Source organism: Grammomys surdaster, unplaced genomic scaffold (genome assembly GCF_004785775.1).
Source record: "Grammomys surdaster isolate TR1022 unplaced genomic scaffold, NIH_TR_1.0 1162, whole genome shotgun sequence".
Taxonomy (NCBI): Eukaryota; Metazoa; Chordata; class Mammalia; order Rodentia; family Muridae; genus Grammomys; species Grammomys surdaster.
The window spans coordinates 518,879-544,641 of record NW_021605581.1 but is presented as its reverse complement, the minus strand read 5'-3'; the positions used below and the strand labels follow the sequence as shown (position 1 = coordinate 544,641).

General features: G+C 40.0%; 2 protein-coding genes across 3 annotated transcripts in view; one reads left to right on the top strand and one right to left on the bottom strand.

The window, feature by feature from the left end:
- LOC114635000 (protein NPAT) overlaps positions 1-2,625 on the top strand; it is a 35,277-nt gene extending 32,652 nt beyond the window's left edge. For both annotated transcript variants that reach the window (XM_028783622.1, XM_028783621.1), the window contains one exon: positions 1,025-2,625. In XM_028783622.1, the coding sequence (XP_028639455.1) occupies positions 1,025-1,102 (78 nt within the window). In that variant the 3' untranslated portion in view covers positions 1,103-2,625. The remainder of the gene's footprint in view (positions 1-1,024) is intronic.
- Positions 2,626-14,827: 12,202 nt separating this feature from the next.
- Positions 14,828-25,763, bottom strand: part of Acat1 (acetyl-CoA acetyltransferase 1) — a 27,910-nt gene continuing 16,974 nt past the window's right edge. Inside the window, exons 6-12 of the mRNA XM_028783616.1 lie at positions 25,486-25,629; positions 24,623-24,773; positions 22,532-22,627; positions 20,810-20,923; positions 17,350-17,414; positions 15,910-16,067; positions 14,828-15,116 (exon numbers count right to left, since the gene is read on the bottom strand). Coding sequence (XP_028639449.1) covers positions 14,996-15,116; positions 15,910-16,067; positions 17,350-17,414; positions 20,810-20,923; positions 22,532-22,627; positions 24,623-24,773; positions 25,486-25,629 — 849 coding nt within the window. The 3' untranslated portion in view covers positions 14,828-14,995. The remainder of the gene's footprint in view (positions 15,117-15,909; positions 16,068-17,349; positions 17,415-20,809; positions 20,924-22,531; positions 22,628-24,622; positions 24,774-25,485; positions 25,630-25,763) is intronic.

Genomic DNA, 25,763 nt, shown 5'->3' with positions numbered 1-25,763 from the left:
TGTCATGATATCAGCCAGGATTTTTCATGCAAATATAGGAAGTGTGAAAGCCTAGGAAACTACCATTACATGAATTACTAAGTAAAACATTGCATGTTTGTTCTCCATCTCTTCCATAGTCTGTAATAATGGTTAACCTAGTAGAGTAGCAGAAAACTCATGTCCTTGTTTTTTTTTAACCATGATTGTCTGTAGTAAGGCGGTACAAGGATGGTAGCATTAATAAATAAAATGCACGTTTTAAAATTTGTTTTACCAAATAGATTAAGTGGAAAGTATGTGAATGCCATAGAGGAGAAAGTATAGTAAGTTGGGGAAGTGGCATTTAGGTTTAGTGACCTGCAAGCCTGAGTTTGAATTCTGTATCAAGTGTGTGTCATTCCTGTTGCCTGCCTGTTCATGTCTAGTCTCTGGTCTCTTCCTCTGTGCCCCATCATTTAACCTAAACTCGTCTCACTCTGTGGTTTTGTAGTCTGTTATAGACTAATACTTTAGAAAGCATCTCTAAATGTTTGGAGCTTGATGAGTGAGTGGTATTCTTTAATGTGTGTTAGCAAAGGGGTCAGCTGGTAAAGGTGCTTGTCTTCCACACTGATCTACTATAGAGTTCAATCCTTGAGAACCATGTAGCAGCAAAATCACTCCCAAAAGTAGTCCTTTGACTTACACATACGCACTCAATCAGTATAGTAAAACAGTATCTGTTGGTAATGCTCTGAAAGTTTATGATTTGACAAAAAATGACCACCTTAAAGGAAGCATGTCTCTCTTGTCTCAACTTTCACATATATACTCTGGATTTGCTTTTTTGCCTTTTGCCCTAAACTAACATTGAATTGGGTTAGTAAAACCTGTCTGTCTTTCCCTATAGAAATAAATTCTAACAAACTCAAAAATGATGCAATTTTAATAATAATAAAGAACCTAATATAATGTTTTAGGTGATTTGCTAAGAAAATTACCTGGCCTAGAGTTTATTGTTTTTCCTTCTCTTCTTTTTTGTTTGTTTGTTTTGTTTTGACAGAAAAAGAAGCTACCTAGTTCATTTCCAGCAGGAATGGATGTGGACAAATTCTTGCTCTCATTGCATTATGATGAGTGAACAAACACCCTGACATAGAGACCAGTAGCTATTTAAAACTAGTGTCCTTCAAACTGCGCATAGGAAATGGGATAGAGACAGACTGCAAACATGACCTGCACTTTGACTGTACTGAGGTTTCACTTTATATCTAAGTCATGCTGTTTCTGAAGCAGCTTCCTAGTTTGTAAATAGACTTTCATGGAATATTTGTATTTAGAAAAAAAGAACATACACAGAAATGTAAGTAAACCCAATGTGCAAAACTGTACAGCTTTGACACTGTATATTGTATATGTGTATATTGTGTAAAAATAGAGCTTAAGTCAACCTAATGTTCCCACACTGTCTTGATTGACTTCCTGTGATGCCTGAGGCTTATTCTTCTGGAGTAGTTTCTCGACTCCTTTGGAGGAAGATGATAATTCTTATAAATTACCTTCAGCCAACATTAGATAAGCCACTAAGTAAAAAATAATAATGATAGACACCTCAACTGGTTAGTAAAATATCTAATCAGAAAACAACAGTTTGATGATTTATCCCCTAGTCAGTATTTTATCACCCTTCATAAATTTCAGTAAAAACTATATTTCTGAAGTTTTATACTTTATTCTGATCATCTATTCTCTTTGTTTTAAAGAGATTTTTATAAACCATTTATTAAGTGTTCTGATATTTCACTTACAACTTTTTGAAATCTTTTACAGAACATTAAGTGGTTAGACTATTGAGCCATAAAAATTTGAGTTATGTAGTAGTCAAGATTATTTGATTATATGTAAACTTTCCCTAAGCACTGGGGATACAAAGAATTGCACTAATTCATAGACTTTTTAACATACTAGTGACCAATGCACATTTAATTTAAATCTTGTATGTAAAAGCTTATATGGAGGATTATCTTCTGGTGTCTTTGAAAGTCATGTCCATCATAAGATGTAAAAATGCAAATCATAGTTATATTGTAATTTAGTTTACCCTAAAATGGGATGTGTAAATAACTGTGTTTATACATAACCTATAGAACCTTGTGTTCTTTAAAGTGTTATAAATAGTTACTCTCAAAAGGTCCTTAGGGGAGTGAGAGGTGCCTTCTCTGTGTTGAACTGACTCATAAACAACAGTCAAGTTGGCTTAACCTTTAAAGGAATGACAGAAATTATCATTAATACTTGACCGATTGTGCCTAGATATTGAAGTGTTTTCTTAAGTTCTTACTGTTTAAATATCAGTATATTAGGATTTTTTTTCTACGGGTGTATATTTTATTAAAAAGTCACTTTCTTCAACCATTTTTTGTACTGGGCCTTTAAGAAATAAATCCATCCTACTGTAACAACAACAAAAACGTCTTCAAGATATAAATTATGTCTTTTTAATTGCTAGATTTTACTGTACAAATTTATATTTTGAGAAATTTTATATGACTATGATCTATTCTATTCCTAAGGAGCTAATTAAGCATACAGCTAATGTTTACATAACTCAGCTTGGGTCTATCATACAGTTAGGTTTGAATAAATATATTTTCATTAACTTTACCAGTTTGGATTTATATTGACAGTCCTATTTAGAAACTTTTGGTTAAATTTCTTGTTAGCTTAGTTAACGCTCTGTGTTTTTCAGGAATTCACATAATGCAGGAAATTACAGATTTTCTTATGTAACTCATGTGCTCCATAATGAGAATTCATATGTAAATTAACTCATGCTTTTTTTTTTTTTTTTTAATAGCTTTATGTGTGTTTTTAGTCAGTGTCTTTTCCTGTAAGTCAGGCTGGCTTTGAATTCATTACACAGTTCAGTGACTGAATTCCTGGTCTTCCTTATCTACCTCCTCAAAGCGCCAGTATTGCAGACTTGCACCATACACAGAGCGTCTTCAGGATTCTTGTCCTGTTGTTTGTTTTGTTTTTGAGACAGGGTCACTATGTAGTACTGGCTGACCTGTGTAGACGCAACTAACATCAAACTCACAGGGATCATCCTGCCTCTCTGCCTTCCAAGTGCTAGGGGTTAAAGGCATGCATTACCCTTCCTGGCCTTCAGGGTTCTTAGTGAACTAGCCTGAACAACTAGATATTAAGTCCAAAGACAGTTCCCAATGCGTGCGTGAGCTTCTCCCACACACAGACGCACAGAAGGATATCAGGTATTTTTATTTTTCTCTGCCATTTTCCCTTAGTTCAAGAGTTTTAACTGGGCCTGGAGCTTAATAATTTTAAGCTATACTGGTTGGCCAGCAAGTCCCAGCTGTCCTCCTGTATTTGTTTACCACATCTGAAGCAAGGGTGCAGATACACAGTCATACCCGCTTTTTACATGGGTCCTTGAAATCCAAATCTGTTCCGTCTTCATTTTACAGATTTGGTTGTTTTGAGGATTTTGATTTTTTGTTTATTTTGTTTTTGTTTGGGGGTGGGGGTCTTGAGGATAGGATTTCTGTGTGTAGCCCTGGCTATCCTGAAACTGGCTTTGTAGATAAGGCTGGCCTGGAACTCACAGAGCTTGGTCAGCTTCTGCCTCTCCAGTACTGGGAATAAAAGTATGTGCTACCATACCCAGCTACCACAGTGTTTAATAAACTTTCATTTCCCATGCTCACGTGTGCTTCATCTTACTGTGATTCACAATCTTTTATAATTCTAAAGTCCAAAAGCTTCTGACAACCAATTCTTTGTTTTCCAATTTAACATTAAAGCTCATTTCATGGCAAAACATTGTTAGACTGTGAGGCTTCTTACAGTCCTTTCATTAATCAAAACATTCATATTTTACTATTAAAACAGTGTGTTTAATTTGTATGTTATTTTGTGATATATGATACATTGTGTTACATTTTTAAAAACCCAAAATGTTCAGAATTATGAAATGCAATTTGTGTGAAAAGTTGAGAGTGAAGAGTTATCTTTTGTCTGTTTTTAAGTGGCTACTGGCAATGTGCCGATTATATAAAGTGATTATCTTTTACGTCTACCAGGAGACATTAAACTGGTTTGAGTTTTCCTTTCCTGAGGACCAGGAATGATATTCAAAGACTCTCCAGCTGTATCTTAAGAAAATACAGTAAGCCAAAGAAACACAAATTTTATTAACTTGTAATGAGATGACAAACATTAGATACCGACTATTATTGTATATTAAAATCCAGAAAACATTTTCTGAGTACTACTATGAGCCAGGCAGTGTACAAGATAGTAAGACAAATGCAATACAGTCCCTATACACTTAAGGTTGACAGTTGACAAATACAAAGGAAACATAAAGGGAAAAAGTATAAAAAGAATCAACTGAATGCTCCTACTATAGAACAGGATTTGGAGAAAGACAGAAATGAACAATCTTCTTGTTGTTGTTGTTATTTTTCAAGGCAAGGTTTCTGTGTGTAGCCTCAGCTATCCTGGAACTCTCTGTAGATCCAGCTGGCCTCAAAGTCAGAGACCTATATGCTTCTGCCTCCTCAGTGCTGAGATTAAGGGCGCCCCTACTATGTCTGAAATGAGTAGTCTTAATGGGTGGCAAAATTACTCAACTCAGGAATAAGAGATGAACCCTGAATTCTAATCCCAAAGCACATATTAGAGCAGCTTCCTACTTCTTGCTACCCTGTTTGCACTTCAACAAGTATATATACAACAAGTATATCTACAACAGGCACGATCTGGATTAGAACATGATCTCTAACTTTATTTCTAGCTCTAAGACTAGGCTGAGAATATCCAGACTATTCAACACAGAAAGGTGGTACATAGGGAATATATTCCAGGACAAACTGACATTCACAGTTCCGAGATGGTGAAATATAGTGTACATTCTGCTTAAAAAAACACAATCAGGTCTTTCCAATTATTACCCCAAATCTGAAAATTAGACAAGTTCAAGGTTGGCCTGCAGTTCACTTAGAACAGAAAGAACTGTAGCATGTATGAACTAATAGACTTTGTGCATAGATTGTCTTCATTTGTTGCATCATTACTCTAGCTGTTAGTATTCATGTTTTTTCAAGTATGACTGTTATACTTCCTAATTCAGAATTAAGGCAGCCGGGCGGTGGTGGCGCACACCTTTAATCCCAGCACTTGGGAGGCAGAGGCAAGCAGATTTCTGAGTTCGAGAGTTCGGGGCTAGCCTGGTCTACAGAGTGAGTTCCAGGACAGCCAGGACTACACACAGAATTAAGGCTATTTCAAACTAAACTTCTATTGAAGTATATTTTCAGAATGTGTTAAGGTTGTAGCTTAATTGATACTGAATAGCAAACAGAGGTTAAGATAGAGGCACAAGCCTGTAATCCTGTAGCCGCCCAACAGCCACAGATGAACTGCGTTCATGAAACATGGAGCCAAGACAAAGTTCTCTCATCAAGGCTCAGAGTTTAATATTCAGCACTTGTATATATAGGGAAAGCCCACCAAACCCATCCTTTGTTTCAGCTGGATGATGTTGCAAAGCAGGCTCAGCAGGCAGTCTCTTCTAAATTCTTTCAGGGAGTTGCAAGTGTAAACAAAGTGGCTGGCTTCACCTAGGTATTAAAGTCCTGTGTGGCAAGCAAGGTTTGTTCAGACTGCTCAAGGCTGAGAAGGGCACATAATCCCAGCACTTAAGAGGTTGAGGCAGGATCATTGCCATGAGCAAATGGTAAAGATCATAAGGTAAGTCTCAGTAAAGTTCTTTTGGGTTTGATTTGGTTTTGAGGGGTTGGGGACTTAGCTCAGTGGTAGAGCACATGCCTAGTAAGTGCAAGGCCCTGGGTTTGGTCCTCAACTTGGGGGGGGGGGGCCAAAAAAGAAAAAAAAACCAAAAAAAAAAAAAAAAAAACCCAAGGTAATTGATTTGGTTTTGGGTTTTTGAGAGTGAATCTCTCTGAGAGCTCTGGCTTGCCTGTAGCTCACTGTAGACCAGGCTGGCTTGAACTCCATAGGGTGTGCTACCATGTCTCAATAAAGCTTTGTATCACTATCCTCATGATTTCATGCCAAGCTATTTTTAGAGAACTCTGCATTCCATAACCAGTTAAAATTGTTGGAACTATGTAGAGATGTTATTCTATGTAGAGATTAATTAATGTAAATTTCTGCTTTGACTATCTGAAACACTTTGGCTCTGATTTGACATGTTATGAGTTACAGTGTTTTATTGACATACAAAGTTTTCTGCTCTTGTGGAAATACCATGTTTCATTTATGGGGGGAAAAGACTAAATATCTTTCATTCCTCAGTCTATAGTTATCAAACTGATACCCAATGTAAACAGTCATATATGGTATAGAAACAGAAAATGCACCAAGTTATACATTTCAAGGGATTTCCCCAAACTACAGATTATCTAGACCAAGCCTCTCAACACTCTAAATACCTGTATCCCTCCTAATGACTCCCAGCCCAAAGGGTCATCACTACCCTGCCTTCTAGAACCATGGACACAGCTTCTTGTATTAATTGTTAGTTTACTAGGGTGGCATATTCATTGTGAGGGTTACTTGTGTTTTAGTCAGTCTTCCTTAATGCTGTGTATAGTTTCATTGTGATTTTAAGCAGTGAACCTAGTTTTCCAAATATTTTGTATTCAGATCATGTCCAATTTGGGGCCATGGCTTTGCTTATTTATGTTTGGGGTATTGCTACACTTTCCAGTTAGGTATACTGTTGTTTTAAAAACAAAATCCCAGCTGTTCCATCTTACCAATAAATACTCGGGAGCCTGGACCTGAGGTGAAAACCTAATAGTTCAGAGAGGCAGAGAAAGCACCCAGCTGACCTTCCTACTCCACCAACCTCCCAGAAGGAAAAAGCCCCTTCTCCCTCTCCACAGTGAATTAAAAACCCTTTAACTCAGGCTGTTCCCACTCCTTTCTGTTTACCTGTGTGCACTTTCTGTCCGCTGCTTGCTTGTTCCGCCTCTTCACCTAGGTTTGACTTTATTTAGCTCCCGGATTAAAGGTGAATGCTAGGGCTGAGCCACACCACAACAAGGTTTTTTCAGTAAATAACACAATCTTGTGGTTCAGCATGTGATCAAATATCCTGCAATAGTATACTCTTACACACCAAGTGGTATTGTTGGTTCACAGTATTGTCTATTCCCAACAGGCTTAAATTGTCCTAAGTGATTGTGGTGATCTGTAACTGCTCAGCAGTGTAGGGTCTTCTCCATTTTCCCCCGTGCTCACAGTTTTCATGTTAATCATTTTGGAGAGTGTGTTAGTATACTCTTTGCTATCGTGGACTATCTATCCATATCTTTTGCCTACCTTTGTAATGAATTGTCTGCCTTTTTAAAAATAATTTTTCAGTTTTCTTTCTATATTCTAGATACAGGTTCATAATTGAATAGATCGATCTCAGATAACAGTATTTTCTGTATTTCTCTTCAAGTTTTTTGTTTAATATCCTATTTTAAAATTTTTTTGGTTGACTTTTTTTTAAAGATGTATTTATTTATTTTATTATGAGTACACTGTAGCTGTCTTCGGACACGCCAGAAGAGGGCATCCAATCTCTTTATGGATGGTTGTGAGCCACCATGTGGTTGCTGGGATTTGAACTCAGGACCTCTGGAAGAGCAGTCCATGCTCTTAACTGCTGAGGCATCTCTCCAGCTCTTAATATCCTATTTTAAGAAATCATCCTTCTGGAATTGATATCCCATGTGGATATCCTGTTAACCCAGAGCCATATATTAAAAGATTGCGCTGGGCAGTGATGGCGCACACCTTTAATCCCAGCACTTGGGAGGCAGAGACAGGCGGATTTCTGAGTTCGAGGCCAGCCTGGTCTACAGAGTGAGTTCCAGGACAGCCAGAGCTATACAGAGAAACCCTGTCTCAAAAAAGATTGCATTGCCGGAGCTTAGAGACCTCCAAAAACAGGAGTCTCAGCAATTCAGTCAGGCTTTGGGCCCTACTTCTGCCTCAACTGGCCTGCCATGGTACCTGTACAAGACCATGTTACAGATTTCCTCACCTGGCTGTGCTAGTCAGTCTTGGTTTTTTATAGCCAGTGGGCACCTGGGTCTTGTAGTTCTGTCTGCTTCTGTGGGCAACACCAGTTCCACCTTGCTAACACATGCAGCCTATAGTGCCTGATGTCAGACAGCAGGCTGCACTGAGCTATGAAAGAGCCTGCAGCAGTCCAGGTATCCAGGGAAAGAATGCAATGAGGTTGATTTCAGGATGGATATAGAAGGCCAAACACATGTGTACTTAGAGGGAGGTCTGAGATTCTGGGTGGGGACCTCATTATTGGAAAGGGGAATGACTTCAGAAAAATTAGGGATCCCTTTGGCAAAATAGGGTACATACGTACATATAGATATATCTATATCTGTGAACTAAGTCATAGTATTTTAATGTCAGAAACTGGAACCAGGTTAAGATTTTTGGTTTTTGTTTTTTGTTGTTTTTTCTTTTTGAAAAAAGTACCTTTAAATGGCCAGTTAGATCTTTGGTAATGATGCCAATTAATCCTTGGTGAATTTAGAAGTGTTCTCAAGTCTAGGTCTACAATGGAACAAGAATGCGTGGTGCAAGCCTGTAGCTCCATCACTTGGTCTGTGACGACAGAAGGAAGAATAGTAGTTGAAGGGTACATGGTAAATTTGAGGTCAGTCTGGGCTACATTAAATTCTGTCTCAAAAACAGTATTACCAAATAGCATTTAGACTTTTTTTTATATACTTAATCATAAGTATTTTCATTTAAATACTTCATATCATAGAACAGTGGTTCTCAACCTGTGAATTATGACCCTTTTGGGGGTCACATCTTACGTATCAGATATTAACATTATAATTCATAACTAACAAAAGTACAGTTTTGAAGTATCAACAAAATAATTTTATGGTTGATGGTCACCACAACATAAGGAACTGTACTAACAGGTCACAACATTAGGAAGGTTGAGAAACACTGGTCACGGTGGGGATTTAAGTTTAATGCAAGTCTAGTATCCCTAAAGACAGTGAAGAGTGAGACAGCTGTGGTCCTGAGGAGTCCCAAGTGAGGCTGCTGTTGTATGTCAGGGATAGGTCATAAGTCATGAACTTTGCTTGCATAATTTCTTCTTTTAAAAAAAATTAACACATTGAATTGTTTCCTTCCACTATGTGTGTTCTGAAGATCAAACCCAGGTCACCAGGTTTTGGAGTGAGCATACTTACGTTCAGAGCTATCTCACTGGCTGCTTGCACAATTTAAAAGGGACTGCAGTGTTCCCAGGACATTGTTGCTGTATACATTCTAATCCTGTGAACCCCTTTTATCACTGGCCTTTGGGAGTAGGGCTCTGTTTCCTTCCCATTTGAAGGAGTTAGTGATAATACTATAAAGTGTGAGTTACTGGTAACAACTAGCTGCACATTCTACAGCTAGTTTTGCCTGACTTGGATAAGAAACTTACATTCACTTGCATGGAGCTTGAGTATGCACTGCACACCCAGTAAGAATCTAGTCTCTCTTGCACACTTTCCTTCTAGTTCTTATTGGCAGAACTTTCTGAGGCAAGGAGCAGGGAAGGTTCTTGCTATATAGCAATAAAACAAGAGGTCAGCTTGATCCTTATTGAAATGGGAAATGCTGCCTAAGGGCTCTTTGATGCCACTTTTCCACTGTCTTTTTTGTCTGTGGTATGCACTTATTAGGAACCCTGAAGGTAAATCCGAGACTTTCATTGCTTTTCTAAGAAGGCAGGGGCATCTGTGCCTGATCTCTAGCTACCCTTCAAAGGGGACAGAGCAAGAAATAGTAAGAGCAGTAGTGGAGCCAAACCCATATTTAAAGAGATGTCTCTAGTAATTGTTCCCATGTTGGCCATTGGTCTTGTATGAATTGAGGAGTGTCAAGAAAGAGCCCTGTTTGAAGCTTGTTGTATCCACCAGTTTGTTAGACAAAGCTGGTCCCAAGCATTGCAGTGTGACTTAGCAAGAATAGAACTGAGGTAAGGGTGTGTCTACTGTGTATCTTGTCTCTACCTTTCATTTTTATTCTTAATCATGTGTATCTGTGTATGGTTTTCTGCACAAGTCCAAATGAGACCATTAGATCCCATGGAGCTGGAATTACAGACAGCTGGGAGCCACCCAGTATGGGTGCTGGAAACTGAACTTGGGTCCTTTGGAAGAACAGTACACTCTCTGTGCTTCCAAGAATGAGCCAGAACCATTTCTCTAGCACCATTCTCCTATTTTGAAATAGATTCTTTTGCTGAGCCAGACGCCTACTAATAACCTAGATTGCTTGGCCAGCAAACTCCAGGATCCCCCTGCTTTGCCATTTTGCCTCTCTTGCCCTGTGCTAGGGTTAGACACATGCCAATCTCAGCTTTTGTGTAGATGCTGGAGATCTAAGATCATATCCTCATGCTATGTGACAGGGACTTTACTGAGGAGTTTGCTGAGTCCCCCAATTTAGTTCTGATTTGCATTTCTCTGATGGCTAAAGATAGTGAACATTTTCATATTTACAAACCATTTCCACTTCTTAAGAACTGTTTGTTCGAGGCCAGCCTGGTCTACAGAGTGAGTTCCAGGACAGCCAGAGCTATACAGAGAAACCCTGTCTTGGAAAAAAAAAAGAACTGTTTGCTCATCTGCACAAATTGGGTTATTTGGTGTGAGTCCCCCCCCCCCAGTTATTTTTTGTTCATGTATCATGAATATTAATAGTCTGTCAGACGAATAGTGAATATTTCATTTTGTAGACTATCTTCCCATTCTATTAACTTTACTGTGCTGAACTTTGAATTTTGTGCAATCCCATTTCTCTGTTCTTGCTCAGCTTTCCTGGGCTGCTGGAATCCTAGTCAGTACTAGTTCTGCTCCTATATTGAAAACTATCTCTTCTTGTTTTTCTGTAGTGGTTTCAAGGTTTCAAGTCATAAATTAATGTCTTTGATCCATTTTAAAGCTGAGTTTTGTACAAGGTGAATATAATTTGGAGGGTTTCTTATGTCCCTTTTGCTCCCAAATAACTGCAGGGCATTTCTGTGCCAGCTCTAGCCCATTCTAGCTCCCAAAGAAATGACACGGAGGCGTGGTATTTTTATTAACAAGCTGCATATACTATGCTGAACAGGTTCTGAGCTATTCTAACCCTCTAAGGCTGACTGTTTCCCAGCCATGTGGTCTTTTACCTTCAGTCTGAGTCTTGGCTCCCTTTAGTCCATGTGTATTCTCATGGCTGCTCTTTCCTCATGACTGACCTTGTGGTGAACCTTGCTGGTCCATCCACATGTGTAACTTTAATTTTTTCTTTTTCTTTTTTTTTGGTTTGGTTTTTCGAGACAGGGTTTCTCTGTGTAGCCCTGGCTGTCCTGGAACTCACTCTGTAGACCAGGCTAGTCTCGAACTCTCGAACTCAGAAATCCGCCTGCCTCTGCCTCCCAAGTGCTGGGATTAAAGGCGTGCGCCACCACCGTCCAGCTAACTTTAATTTTTTTCAAAACCTATTTTTAATGATGGTTCTTGAACACTTTAACCTCCCTTTTAGCCCACCACCCACAAGAGGTAGTGGGAAAGAAAGGATACAGGTGGGATCGGTTGGTGGACCTGTTTAGAAAGGTTCTTTGGAGCAACTCATGTGGAAATCAGCAGTTCAGTTTGTAGGTTAGCAGTGGCAGCTTGATCCAGTCACAAACACTTCACAGATACAGCAGCAGTCAAGTTCCATAGAGTTGGGTTAGCAAACACGAGTCAGCATCAATGGCACTACCTAACAGACAGCCAGGCCTTAGCCTCGGCTCAAGTAAGCGGGAGGGTCCCAGAGAGACTCCACAAGTTCTCAGCTGTGTTCCTCTCAGGGAAGCAAAAATCAGTGAAGACTCCAGACCCACAAGCATTGCACAGCTACCTCTATAAGCAAGCCTCTCTCACTGTCCATTGGGCTAACATCACGGGCCTCCAAACATCACAAGTCCTATACTTTGCTAGTCAGCCTCAGTCCACTGAAACCAAGAAACTGCAATACACCACCAGAAGTTTTTTGGTGTGTTTCTCTCTATGGAGTCCCAACAAATACAGCTCAACTACATAAAATAAGGCTGACCAATAAATATATCATGTTGTTAGCAAAGAATCCTTCATCACGTGTCCTTTCACATGCTTATTTTAGCAAAACATCCTTTCACTTGTCTGCTTCAGTGAAACGTTCCTTGTGTTTGCCACAGGAAAACACCAACCAACTTTCCAGAGAACCTTTAAGCTTCCACTTTATTCATGGCCTCTTCCACACTTTCTTCTAGTGGTTCTTTTCCTCTCTCCCTCTCTTCCATTTCTTTCTGGGATCCCCAGACTGGGATTGGAGGTCCTACCCTATTCTCTTCTACTCAGCTAATTGGCTGATCAACTAATTGGCTTTGGTAACTAATCATAAGTGATAGAAATGATTTTTACATAAGAGACCAGAGATGTTTGACTATGCCATCTTCTGGACTGCAACCACATGTCTGGCCATAGAAATCATCAGCTGAATATACAGTGCACAAAACCATCCCCCAACAGGTAAGTACAGAGTTTAATTTCATTCCCTTGTGTAAGGACATCCAGTTTTCCTGGCGTCATTTGTTCTGGAGGCTTTTCCTTTTCAACAGCTGCTGAGAGTCAACCATAGCTGTGGGTTTATTTCTGGGTTCTGTATTCTGAAATTTTGTTCTTGAATCTCTCCCTTGGATGTTATCTATTGGTGAGTGGCAATAGACTCAGATAATACTGTTGACTTTTGTTCTGTGAATGATAAAATGAGGAAAGGGCATGACTGCTCCTAGGTTTGGTGGAGGAGAAACTTCATTACAGATATGAGAACATAGCTAGTTACAGCTTGGAGAGTCCAGCACAGGTGTGATCATAGATATGAGAACATAGCTAGAGTTACAGATTGGAGAGTCCAGCACAGGCGTGATCAGACTGAGCTGGGCCATGTTGGGGGAGGGGAAAAGAGGGAGAAGAACCAGATGAAGCAGCTAGGAGGCCAAAGGTACAAAAATGGCAGGCAACCAAAATATCTAGATTATATAGAAAAGAGCCTCTGGGGGAAGGGTATGCCAGCCATAGTGCTGTAACATGTTGGGACTAAGGAATGCTGGGAGAACCAAGAGGCCAGGTCTGCTTTGGTATGTTAAAAAGGCACCTCAGACATTTATCCAGGGTTTGGAACTTCACATTCAGTATTATGAAGTTGAGAATATCAACATTCATAATGTATGTACTTTCAATCATTTCTTCTTTTCCCTCCTTTCTTCGTCTACTCCACCTCACTCCCTGCTTCTCTTTCTGTAGTGCAGGGATAGAATCTTTGGGTGCTGGGCCAATGCTACCAACTGAGCTACATTCTCAACCCTCTTCTGTCTTCTTAGTGGATTGTTCCCTTCATTAATTTGTAGTGACATTCTTTGTCTTATCTGACAAGCTGATTTGAAATCTAGCTTTTATCATTGATGTATAAAGCTACACCTACTTGCTTTTAGCTTCTACTTAAGAGCATATGGTTTCCCATTCTTCCATTTTTAGTCTGAGTCTTTGCCAATGAGATCTCTTATAAGACAACACTTTTTTTGGTTTTTTTTCAACAGAGCATTTTTTCTCTGTGTAGTCCTGGCTATCTTGGAACTCATGTAGACCAGGCTGGTTAAGTAGACACAGATCCTCCTGCCTCTTCCTCCCAAGTGATGGGATTTAAAGACATGCACCCAGTGGGTTGTTTTTGACTTAGTATTTTTAAATTTTATGTTGAACCCATTAAAAATTCGAACTGAGGATATTTTCTCATTACAGTAATTTTGTTGATTCTCTGGCTGGCTTGAATACTATTTTTTTCTTCCTTACTCATTCTATAGCTCTACTGGGTTTCTAAGTTGGGGATGGTCTGTGTCTCTCCTGGTTCTCACAGTTCCTCTCATGGAATTTATTCTTTGTTGTGTTCTTGGGTCTGTGACTGTTTCTTCTTGCTCTGTAGGACTCCTTTAACAAGCCTCTGTGCTGGCTTAGTGGACATGTGTTGCTTGTGCTCACTTAGACGACTTAACCATCCTTTTTTTAATTTTCATTTCCCTTCACATAACTTTAATTGAAACAAATTTTGACTGTCCAAGGATTAAAGTTCAAAACCAAAACAGAAAACATAAGCAGCCACAGTGTTCATTTTAATGGCAGAATAGAAGTCCATGGATGTTAGACTATTTTGGGGCTTGGGAGAGTCAAGGAGCTTTGTTGCTGTTGTTGTGATGGTGAATGGTGGCCTTCCTGGAGGAACCCATCTGAGATTTTCTCATTTCCTTGGTGTATTTAGACATAAAAATGCTGGAATTTTTACTCTACCTTCATCAGGAGAGAACCCCGATTACAAATTATCTCCTAGGATGGCTTCTTCTTCTTGTACCAGCAGCAAGTGAGGTAGGAAAGCATATTTCATTTCTCTGGTTTCTGTTTGCAATACAGTGTACAAGTCCTCCCTGGCTGTGTGTCACCCAATGTGGGTCCTGGGAACCAAATGTCTTCTGCAAGAGCAACAGATGCTCATTTGTTTGTTTGTTTGTTTGTTTGTTTGGATGTCATAGAACAAGCTCTGTGGACCAGGCTGGCCTTAAACTCAGAAAGATCTACTTCCCTCTGTCTCCAAGTGCTGGGATTAAAGCTATGAACCACCCAGCTAGCAACAAATGCTCTTAACTGCTGAGCCATGCCTCTAGTGCCTACATTGGTATTTCAAATAGTAGAGTATCAGACTGTTGAAGTTTACCAACCAAAAAAAAAAATTAAAGGAGAAGAAATTTTTATTTATAATTTCAATGTGTTTTTGGATATGATTTTAAAAATTTTTAATAGAAAATAATAAAAAATGAAATAGCTTATGCTGAATATAACCTGGCCCAAGGGAGTCACATTCACTTCAGCACATGGAACTGTCTCCTAAAACAAGTCGTCTACAGCTTCTCAATCAGCACAGCGGAAGCACCTCCTCCTCCATTGCAAATACTAGCCAGACCGAATTCTCCTTGCTTCAAGGCATGAGCCAAGTGGACAACAATCCGGGCTCCAGACATCCTAGGATTAAGAAAGCATTTGGTTCTTTAATCAAGAACAGAATTTAGGACTAACCAGAAATGTTTCTATTCCAAATTGACTTCCTGAAAATCCAGTACTTGTGGGAAGTACTTTTAAGTTTAGACAATGAACTTCAGGAAGAGGGTTACAGCTCTTACAGAAACCTGAGCTTTAGTTTCTTTATTCAACACTCTTAGTGTCCTGGATAGTTTAATGTCAACTTGACACAAGTTATAATCATTTGAGAAGAGGGAGCCTCAATTGAGAAAATGTCTCCATAAGGTCTGGCTATACAAAACCCTGTAGGAGACTTTCTTAGTTACTAATGTGGGAGGGCCTGGCCCGTTGTGGGTGGTGCCATCCCTAGGCTGCTGGTCCTGGGTTCTATAGTCAGCAGGCTGCAAGCCAGTAAGCAGCACCCGTCTGTGGCCCCTTCATCAGCTCCTGGCTCCAGGTTGCTGCTCTGTTTTAAGTTCCTGACCTCACTTCCTTCAACAATAGATTACCATGTGAAAATATAGCCCAAAGAAACCCGTTTCCTCTCAAATTTGCTTTTGCACATAATGTATCATCATAGCAATAGATACCCTAGCATAGAAGATATACATAGCATAGAAACCCTAGCCCCAGTTAGGTTTTAAGCCACAGATGTGCTAAATCTGTGTTCACTGCTAGATTTTGTCTCAGAAATAGTGATTATCTTAAAGATGGACAGAAAGGAAAACTGCTAATCAAAGGACAACAGGGTGAAGCAGCTATTGGCCTGGCTCACATTGCTTGTTAGGGTACTCACCCAATTGGATGGCCCAGAGAAACAGCTCCTCCATGGATATTTACTTTTTTGGGGTCAATCTCCAGCATTTTAATGTTCGCTAGTACAACCACACTGAATGCTTCATTTACTTCCCACATGGCAATGTCTTCTTTTTTTAGTCCTGCATATTTAAGAACCTAAAAATAAATTGCAGGATGATTATCCAGATATTTAGCAATCAAAATTTATTTTCATTATTTTCTGGAGATTTTTATAGTTTTGGTTTGTATTTCTCCTTTTAAGTAAGTAATTGTTTAAATAGGAAGGATTTTTTTTCCTTAAAGTATTTGTTTTTCAGAATTTGCTTTTCTGTATTATAATCAGGATTTTGTTTGCAATTATAGTGTAATACAGTCTTCACAAGTGCTTGAAAAGGTGCATTCTCTATATGAAAATACATCACGCTATATGTCCTTAAGATCTGCCTTGCTGGCTATGTTATTTAATTCTGTATTCTTGGATAGTTTTGCCTATTCCCACGTGTCTCCTCAGTTTCTTTAGAAAAGCTGTGCTGATTATCTCAGGCACAAATATCACAGGTCTTCTTGTGAAATCTTTGATCATGTTTGGTTTCACTAAACATGACCATCTTGAAGGGAAGGGATTCTTGTGCTAATGATGGTATCCTTATAATAATACCATTTTAAAATACTGCCAAAGTCCTTTAGAAATTTTACCATTAGCTGCTAACCCAGTGCATTCACTTTCAAAAGTGTGTGCTCCTATGTGAAGATCTGCCACCTTGTGTTGTGTCGGATCTTTCTCTATTCTTACATTTACCTTCTTTATCTGTGTACAGTTCTCAGATGTCAACTCTAGTTGGATGAGGTGGTGTTTACCTCTAATCCTTACACTCAGGAGGCTGAGGTAGGAGAATCTCAAGTTCAATATGTTCAGAAAACATAGCAAGAACTTGGCAAACAAACAAAAGGTCAAGTTGAGGCTATCTCTTGTAAGCATACATTTGCTGAACACATCTGAGAACCCTGAACCCTAAGTGTCGTGCTTTTTTTGCCTGTGAGTGACTTCCCACAGATTTGGTTTCCCTTTGGAAACAAAAGACAACAATGTGGGTTCACTGAGTCTCAAGTTACTCTTTAGTGCATGCCATGCAATCCATGGTTCCTTTCAGCATAGAGAAACTTCTGTAAGCCCCTATTCACTTTGTGTTCTAGACCTGGCACCTTGCTTTTACCACTCCAGGTGTAAGCACTGTATGTATTTCCAAGTGATTCAGCTATCCACTTCTAATCCATTCTAATGAATATGGAGGTTGAGGATTCCTGTCAAGTTACTCTTTTCTGAAGTGGAAAGGCTCAATACCAATCATCTCTGCTTCTAAAAATGAACATTTAAATGTAGAAACTACAATCTTGGTACCAGAAGTTATAATGGGTACAGCCCCTCCTTTTTTCTTACCTTAGGCACGGCATATGCAGGTGCGAGTGGAAAATCAATAGGGTCTACAGCAGCATCAGCAAATGCTGCAAAAACAATAGCCATTAACTCTTACATATACCAAGAGGTTTCATCTTTGTATGTAAGACTCAAAATCCAAGCTAGCAAATGCATGTTGCCTAACCTCTGTGCCATGTGTGACTTGTAGTTGCTCTTTTTTCTTTTTTAAGGCAGGGTGTGTCCGTATGTAGTCCTGCCAGTGCTTTAACTCACTCTGAAGGCCAGGGTAGCCTTAGCCTCATACTTGTTGCTCCTACTTTCTCAATGTTAGGATTGAGGATTTGTGCCGCCACACCCAGCTACACATTGCTCCTTTTGTAAGAGTCTATTCTTAATGAGATTACAATAGTTTCAAAGACACTGATTTGCCTAGGGAGAGATTAAAGACAATGGCACGGTCAAGGACAGTGGTTTCCAACCTATGTAATGCTGCAAGCCTTTCATACAGTTCCTCATGTGCTGAGCCCAACTATATAATTGGTTTTGTTGCTACTTCCTAACTGTAATGTTGCTACTCTTAGAAATCGTAATATAAATACTTGATGTGTGATTCCTGTGAAAGGAGTTGTCTTAGGGTTTTATTGCTGTTATGAAACACCGTGACCATGGCAACTCTTTATGTATATGTTTTGCCTTCATGTGTGTCAGTGCACCACACATGCTGGTGCTTGAGGAGGTGTAAACCAACTTTTCAGCTGTACCACGGCAACTATTTAAAGGAAAACATTTAATTGGGGCTGGGTCATAGTTTAGTCCATTATCACAGTGAGAAGCATGGGAGTACTCAGGTAGACATGATGCTGGAGAGGAAGAGGAGAGTTCTACATTCCAGATCAGTAGGCAGCAGGAAGAGAACTATGAACCTCTAGGCCTGGTTTGAGCTTCTGAGTCCTCAAGTGAGGCACTTCCTCCAACATAGTCATACCTACTCCAAGGCCACACCTCCTAATATTGCCACCCCCCTATGGACTTATGGGAGCCATTTTTATTCCCACAGTGTTGTTCAACCCTCAAATGGGCCTGTTGTCGTGTTATCTCTTCACAGCAATAAAAACCTTAAGACATGTTGGGAGGGCTGGAGAGATGGCTCAGCGGTTAAGAGCACTGACTGCTCTTCCAGAGGTCCTGAGTTCAAATCCCAGCAACCACATGGTGGCTCACAACCATCCACAATGGGATTGGATGCCCTATTCTGGTGTGTCCAAAGACAGCGACAGTGTACTCATAAATAAAATAAATAAATAAATCTTTAAAAAAAAAAAAAAAAAAGACATGTTGGGACATACAGGTTGAGAACCACTAGCCTAGGAGCAGTTGCGAGCATATGCTGTTCTTCCAGAGCACCAGACCTAGTTTGGTGGTATAACTCAGAGATAGAGTTCATAAGGCTGTTTGTTCAATCCCACATACCATAAATGTAAATAAAAGCCTATGACAGCAGCTGGAATAAAATTAAGCTAAATGTGTATATAAAGCATATTATAAATATAAAGCAAATTGTATTTCAGTCCTTATATAGAAGACACAGCACATTTTAAAGGTAAGAAATACAGGCTGGCAAGATGGCTCACTGAATATACACACATCTACAGACCTAAGTTCAATCGTAAAGATGAAGGGCGAAACCAACTCCACAAACAAGTCCATATGTATGCATGACTTCCACATGCATATCATAGTAATAACTTTAGTTTTTTCTAGGCTCCTAATTCCAATTCTTTTTATTCCATCTGGCTGTGGCTTTTGTTAAAGCATAACTTTTCCATTTCCATACTCATTAGGATAACAGGAGTTTTTGTTTTTAAATAATACTGTTTAAGAAAACGATTGTGTGAGGTTATTTTGTGTGAGGGTGGGAATGGGTGCACCTGTGGAGGTCAGAGGACAATTTGTGGGAATGAGTTCTCTACCTTCTTCCATGTAGGTTACAAGGATCCAACTCAGGTTATCAGGTTTGGCAGGAAGCACCTTTTACCCACTGAAATATCTTGCCAGCAAGCAGATTTGTAATAAATATATTAAAGGAACTTCTATCAATCAAAACAGAGATAGCCAACTCCACTACCTGTTACCAAGGAGAGACACTATTTCCAAAACTAAAGATGGAATTTTAATTGACAAAAGCACCTTGGGGCTTCAAGAGACAAGAACACACATTCACACACAATTTTTATTTTAATTAAAGACAGAGGCCTGAGCAATGGTGGTACATGCCTTTAATTCCAGCACTTGGGAGGCAGAGTCAGGAGGATCTCTGGAGGCCAGCCTGGTCTATAGAGTTCTAGGCCAGTCAGTACTGTTACACAGAAAAACAGTCTCAAAAGAAAAAAGGGTTGAGATAGACATGGTCAAGCCAGGCATGGCTATAATCCTATAATCCTACCTAGGGAAGCTGTGGCAGACATAACAAGATCAAAACCAGCCTGGGCTACAAAACTGAGTTCAGGGCAGCCTGTACAACTGAGTCCCTGTACCAAAAGGAGAGCTAGAGATATATACCTTGGCGACAGAATACTTGCTTAGGCTAGTTTTATGTCAACTTCACACAAGCTAAAGTCATCTGAGAGGAGGGAACCTCAAGAAAATGCCTCTAGCAAATTGTTAGATGGAGTTCAGGGAATCCTGAGGAAGGATTATAAGTGCCAGACGGGCCAGTGACACCATAGGAACATGGCCCACAGAATCAACTAAGCAAGGCCTATAGGGTCTCATAGAGACTGAACCTACAATCAGGGAGCCTGCAGAGGTTAAGACCTAGGTCCTCTACATATGCAGCTTGGTCTTTTGTGAAATTCCTAACTGGGAGTGGGGTTTTCTCTTGACTCTTGCCTTCTTTTGGGACCTTTGTCCTCCTACTGGATGGTTTCAACCCGCCTTGATGCCGGGAATGTTCCCAGTCTTACTGTAACATTATGCCATGTTTAGTTAATATCCCTGGGAAGCCTGCTCTTTTCTGAAGGGAAACAAAAATAGTGGATGGGGGGAAAGGAAGGGGAGGGGAGGAACTGGAGGAGAGGAGAAAGGAGAGACTGCGGTAGGGGTATAATATACAAAAGAAGAATGAATAAAAATACCTCCATATTGTCAGGCTATAGGCAGGCCTGCAGGGAATTTTCTTAACTAGTGATTTGGGGGAGGGCCTAGCCCATTGTAGGTGGTGCCATCCCTGGTCTGGTGGTCCTGCATTCTATAGGAAAGCAGACTGAGCAAGCCAGTAAGCAACACCACTCCGTGACCTCCTGCCTCGAGATCCCTGCCCCATTTAAGTCCCTGTCCTTTGGTGGTGAATTGTGATGTGGCAGCATACGCTGAACACACCATTCCTTCTCCAGGTTACTTCCTCATGGCGTTTCATCTCAGCATTAGTAACCTGGACTAATTCTCAATACCGGGGAAAGAAAAACAAGGTGAGAACATTTACCTGCGATTCGTGCCAATGGCTTAACATTGAGCCTCTGGGCTGCCTCTGCAGTCATGAGAACCACAGCAGCTGCTCCATCGTTCAGTGTGCTGGCATTGGCAGCTGTTACTGTGCCTGAAATCAACAAAAAGTCAAGTCACATTCATTTCACTGCGTCCATTCTGCTCTCTCCCACAAATCCTCACAGAGCACTGTCTGGGTTATTAAGTGGATAGACATAGACAGGCTTGAAGATAATTTCTGCCCTGAGGGAACATGCACAAAGCTAGCTCCACAGTGAGTGTCAAGAGTGCAGAATGGGAGTTTCAGAGATAGTTCAAACACACGGTAGCACTGGGTTAATGTTCCTTCTCAGCATCTCTGCATAGCCAAACTATAGCACACTCAATGTATGCTCAGAACCACGTATTCTCTAAAATCACTTGAAGCTGAATGTCAGTGAACACTAAAACCATTCAGCTGCAGACTTTAAATCAGATTTCTATGTATACAAACTGTCAGTGAAGCTATTTTAATACTGACAGTGGAGACCTTGTTACAATCTACTAAAACTATACTTTTTTTTTTTTTGAAACAGGGTCTCACTATATAAATGTTGGCTAGCCTGGAACTCACAGAAATCTACCTGCCTCTGCATCACAAGAGCTGGAATCAAAGTTGTGTATCACCATATCAGCTTACCATGTACTTTTTTGTTTGTTTTGGTGTTTTGGTTTTTGTTGTTTTGTTTTGTTTTTTTTTGCTTTCAAGGCAGGGTTTCTCTGTACAACCTTGGCTGTCCTAGAACTCAATCTGTAGACCAAGCTGGCCCCAAACTCAGAGTTCTTGCCTTTGCCTGCTTACTGGGATTAAAGGTGTGTGCCACCACCACCTGGCAACACGTACTCTTACATTATAAATTTTTATAAGAATGACTACAAAGATGACTGCCTATTTCTATATTGGAACTGAGCAATTCTATCAAGGAAGGCAAAACTTATCGCAGAGTATCATAATTGCACGCAGCCAACCTTGAAGAGCTCATATTTTTTTCAAAGTTTAAAGTTCCAGACCACTTAGAAATTTAGAGGCATGTCACTCAGTAGAAGAACATTTGCCTAATATTTGAGCTTCTAAGTTTAATCCCCAGGAAACCCTCCCAAAAGGAAATTCAGAACACAGACTCTTATTTGTCCCAACATTAAAGATTAAACCAGGTACTAAATAATGGTAAACACAGCCATCAGCAGAAGGCTCAAAGAACTTATTAACATCTATGTTTGTATTTTCAGTTTACAAACTATGGAGATGCTTGCCTGTGGGAACAATTCTATAGCCATGTTATATAGTCTTCTCCCTATGACTTAATATAATGAAGGTATAAACTGTTAAGCAATTTTAAACATACTATGAATTTATATTATTTGGTTAATTTTATTTGAATTACAGTATTCTAAAAATGTTATGTGATCTAGATGTTTTCTACGATACCTTTGTTTAAATTGTTAGGCCAGAGAGATTGTTCCGCACTGGGTGTTCTTAGAGGACCAGAGTTTGGTTCCCTGCACCCAGATGGCAGCTCACAGTTCCAGGGGCTAGATGTCATTTTCTGACCTCCATGCACACCAGGCACAAAGTGGCACTCACACATAGATAAAATCTTTTTAAAAACTGTTAAAGTCCAAGAATATACATTTCATATTAACTCAGTTTTTTCCTTATGTCTGATTTCTTCCTACTTACCATTTTCTTTCTGGAACACTGTCTTGAGCTTTGGCACTTTACTAAAGTCAACACGCTTGTATTCTTCATCTTCTTTCACCACCACATCTGATTTACCTAAAATTGAAAAGTAATTCCCAGTCAAGACACCAACTCAAGAAGAAACGTTTACTTCTAACACGCTTTAAGCCATTCCAGGTAAGTTCATCTAGAATGTGAGACCTACACCAACAACTCCCGTCATTTCCCAACCTTCTTTCTTTCTCTCTCTATTCTTTTCTTTCTCCTGTTGAGACAGGGTCTCACTATATATCCCTGGATGTCTTGGAACTCAATATGTAGACTAGGCTGTCCTTGGATGCACAGATATCCCCCTGCCTCTGTCTCCCAAATTCAAATGTTGTGATTATAAAGCCAAGAGTCCTAATTCAGCCTTCCCAAGCCTCTTCTAAAACCATAGACCTCACAGTGTGTACTCCCAGGGTAGATGCTAAACCAGTGCTGTGTGAACTAGTTATCTACAACCCAGGCACAGTGATCATTCTGGGAAGCAGCCCAGACTAAGCAATCATGATGTACCATGAATTTATTCCAGTGATGCTGCTGAGAAGGCCTCTTTCTTTGACTCCGAGCACTACAGCCACATGTAACTCTATACATGGACGGCATTAATCCTTTATTTCTTGGAGGAAACCCTAATACTCTTCTAATATAAATTCCTTTTTAAAAAGTCCTTGTAGGATCAGTAAGATGGCTCAGCAGACAGAAGTGTTTGCTGCACAAACTTAGCAATTTGGGTTCAGTCCCCAGAATCCATGTAAAGGTAGGAGAAAAAAAAGGCAACTGATTGCACAAAGTTATCCTCTGACCTCTACATGGATGCCATGGTGCACATGTGTGCACATAAATGTTTGATCCTCAGCACCCACGTCAGGTAACTCACAACTGCCTATAGCTCCAGCTCCAGGGGATCCAGGATCTCTGGCCTCTTCAGGCACCTGCACTAGTATGCATGTGATCTACACACAAAATAGTAAGAATAAAATCTTTTAAAAAATAATTTTAAGGCCAGGTGTAATAGTGTATACCTTTAATCCCAGCACTTGGGAGGTCAAGGCAGGTGAATCTGTGTGAGTTCAAGGACAACCTTGTCTACAGAGCAAGTTCCTGGACAGCCAGGACGGTTACACAAAGAAACCATGTCTTGAAAAAACAAGATAAATAAATTAACTAAATATGTAAAATACATAAGGTAATGTGCTATCAGTCACTTAAATGAGAAAGAATTCTAATAAATATTGTTTCTCAATTAAAAACATTAAATAGGGCTGGAGAGATGGCTCAGCAGTTAAGAGCACCGACTACCTTTCCAGAGGTCCTGAGTTCAATTCCTAGCAACCACATGCTGGCTCACAACCATCTGTAATGGGGTCTGGTGGCCTCTTCTAGTGTGTCTGAAGAGAGCAATGGTGGTGTAGTCATATGCATAAAATAAGTAAATCTTTAAAAACAGTATGTATACAGCTTTCTACCAAGCCTGATGACCTGAGTTCAATCCCTGGAACACACATGATGAGAGAGAACCAGCTCCTGGAGGTTGTCCTCTGCTTCCACATATACCACATTGCATACACATGCCAAATAAAAACAAAATCAACAAACAAAAATGAGAAAAAAAACTCTAAAAGTAGTAGGTTTAGGCACTGTGAACTGGATGAACTGTTACTTCTAACCTGTAACCCTCCCCTTTATTAACTGCAAGCAAAACTGTTAATCTGTTCAGCTCAGATGAACACAGATGATATTCATTTAAAGTGAAAACATCATGGGCTGGAGAGATGGCTCAGTTAATAGCACTAGCTGTTCTTCCAGAGGTCTCAGGTTCGATTCCCAGCACCCACATGGCAGCTCACACCTAGCTGTAACTCCAGTTCTAGAAGATCCAGCACCCTCACAGAAACATGCATGCAAGCAAAACACCAATGAACATGAAATAAATTTAAAAAAAAATGGAAACATCAATTCTATAACACATAGATCTATTATTAGTAAACTCTAACCAAGAAAAATAAATGACTAAAAATGTGAAGTCTGTTTTGGAGATGTCTCTACCTTTCACTGAGATGGTGACCGGAGTAATCTCATTTGCAAACTTCCCTGCGTCCCATGCTTCTTTACTCCTGGTGTAAGAGCCGATGGCATACTTGTCCTGCTCCTCCCGTGAAATACTCAGCTTCTTAGCAGTATTCTCAGCACAGTTACCCTAAGAAATTTGGAAAAATTACCTTTGCATAACTCATTGCTTGGGAGGTGAATTCCATGACTTTACATTCCTTTCCTCCATTCTAGGTAACTCCTCCCTGTGTCTTGTCTTCAAATGGTTACAAGAAACAGAATTGTTGCCGGGCGGTGGTGGCGCACGCCTTTGATCCCAGCACTTGGGAGGCAGAGGCAGGCGGATTTCTGAGTTCGAGGCCAGCCTGGTCTACAGAGTGAGTTCCAGGACAGCCAGGACTACACAGAGAAATCCTGTCTTGAAAAACCAAACAACAACAACAACAAAAAAAAAAAAAAAAAAAAGAAAAGAAAACCAAGAAACAGAATTGTCATCTTAGGAGGAACTATCTCACTTAAGTGTAGGACAATTTTAGTTAATCCATGCTGAGGAAATGGACATAGTAAAATATATTTATAAAGTTGACTAAAACAGAACCCACCCTAGAACTCAGTATTTAAAATATGTATGTTCTCAAAAGCCAAAGGTTATGTATTAAATATCACTCCCTATTAAAGCAGCATTTGGGGGCCAGAGAGACCTCAGCAACTGAGAGCCCATACTGCTCTTCCAGAGTACCTGAGTTAGATTTTCTGGTCAGGTGTCTTAAACCCACCTACTCTAGCTCGAGAGAATCAGACACCACACTGGCTTCCACCGGTGCCAACAAACATAAATGTTTTTTAAAAGTAGTACTTACCATATGAATTTTATTGTAGACATCGGTTAGCCCGTCTTTTACAATCAAGTCTTCAAGTTTTACCCCACCATATGGTGTTGCTCCTCTGCTCATTACGTACGGGACATTGGACATGCTCTCCATCCCACCTGCCACCATCACATCCTGCTCAGCAACACAGCAAAGCCAAGGTCAGCACTGTGATCCATTCCACTGTGCACACACAGCTGTCAACAACAGTCCATTCCACTCCACACACACACACACACACACAGCTGTCAACAACAGTCCATTCCACT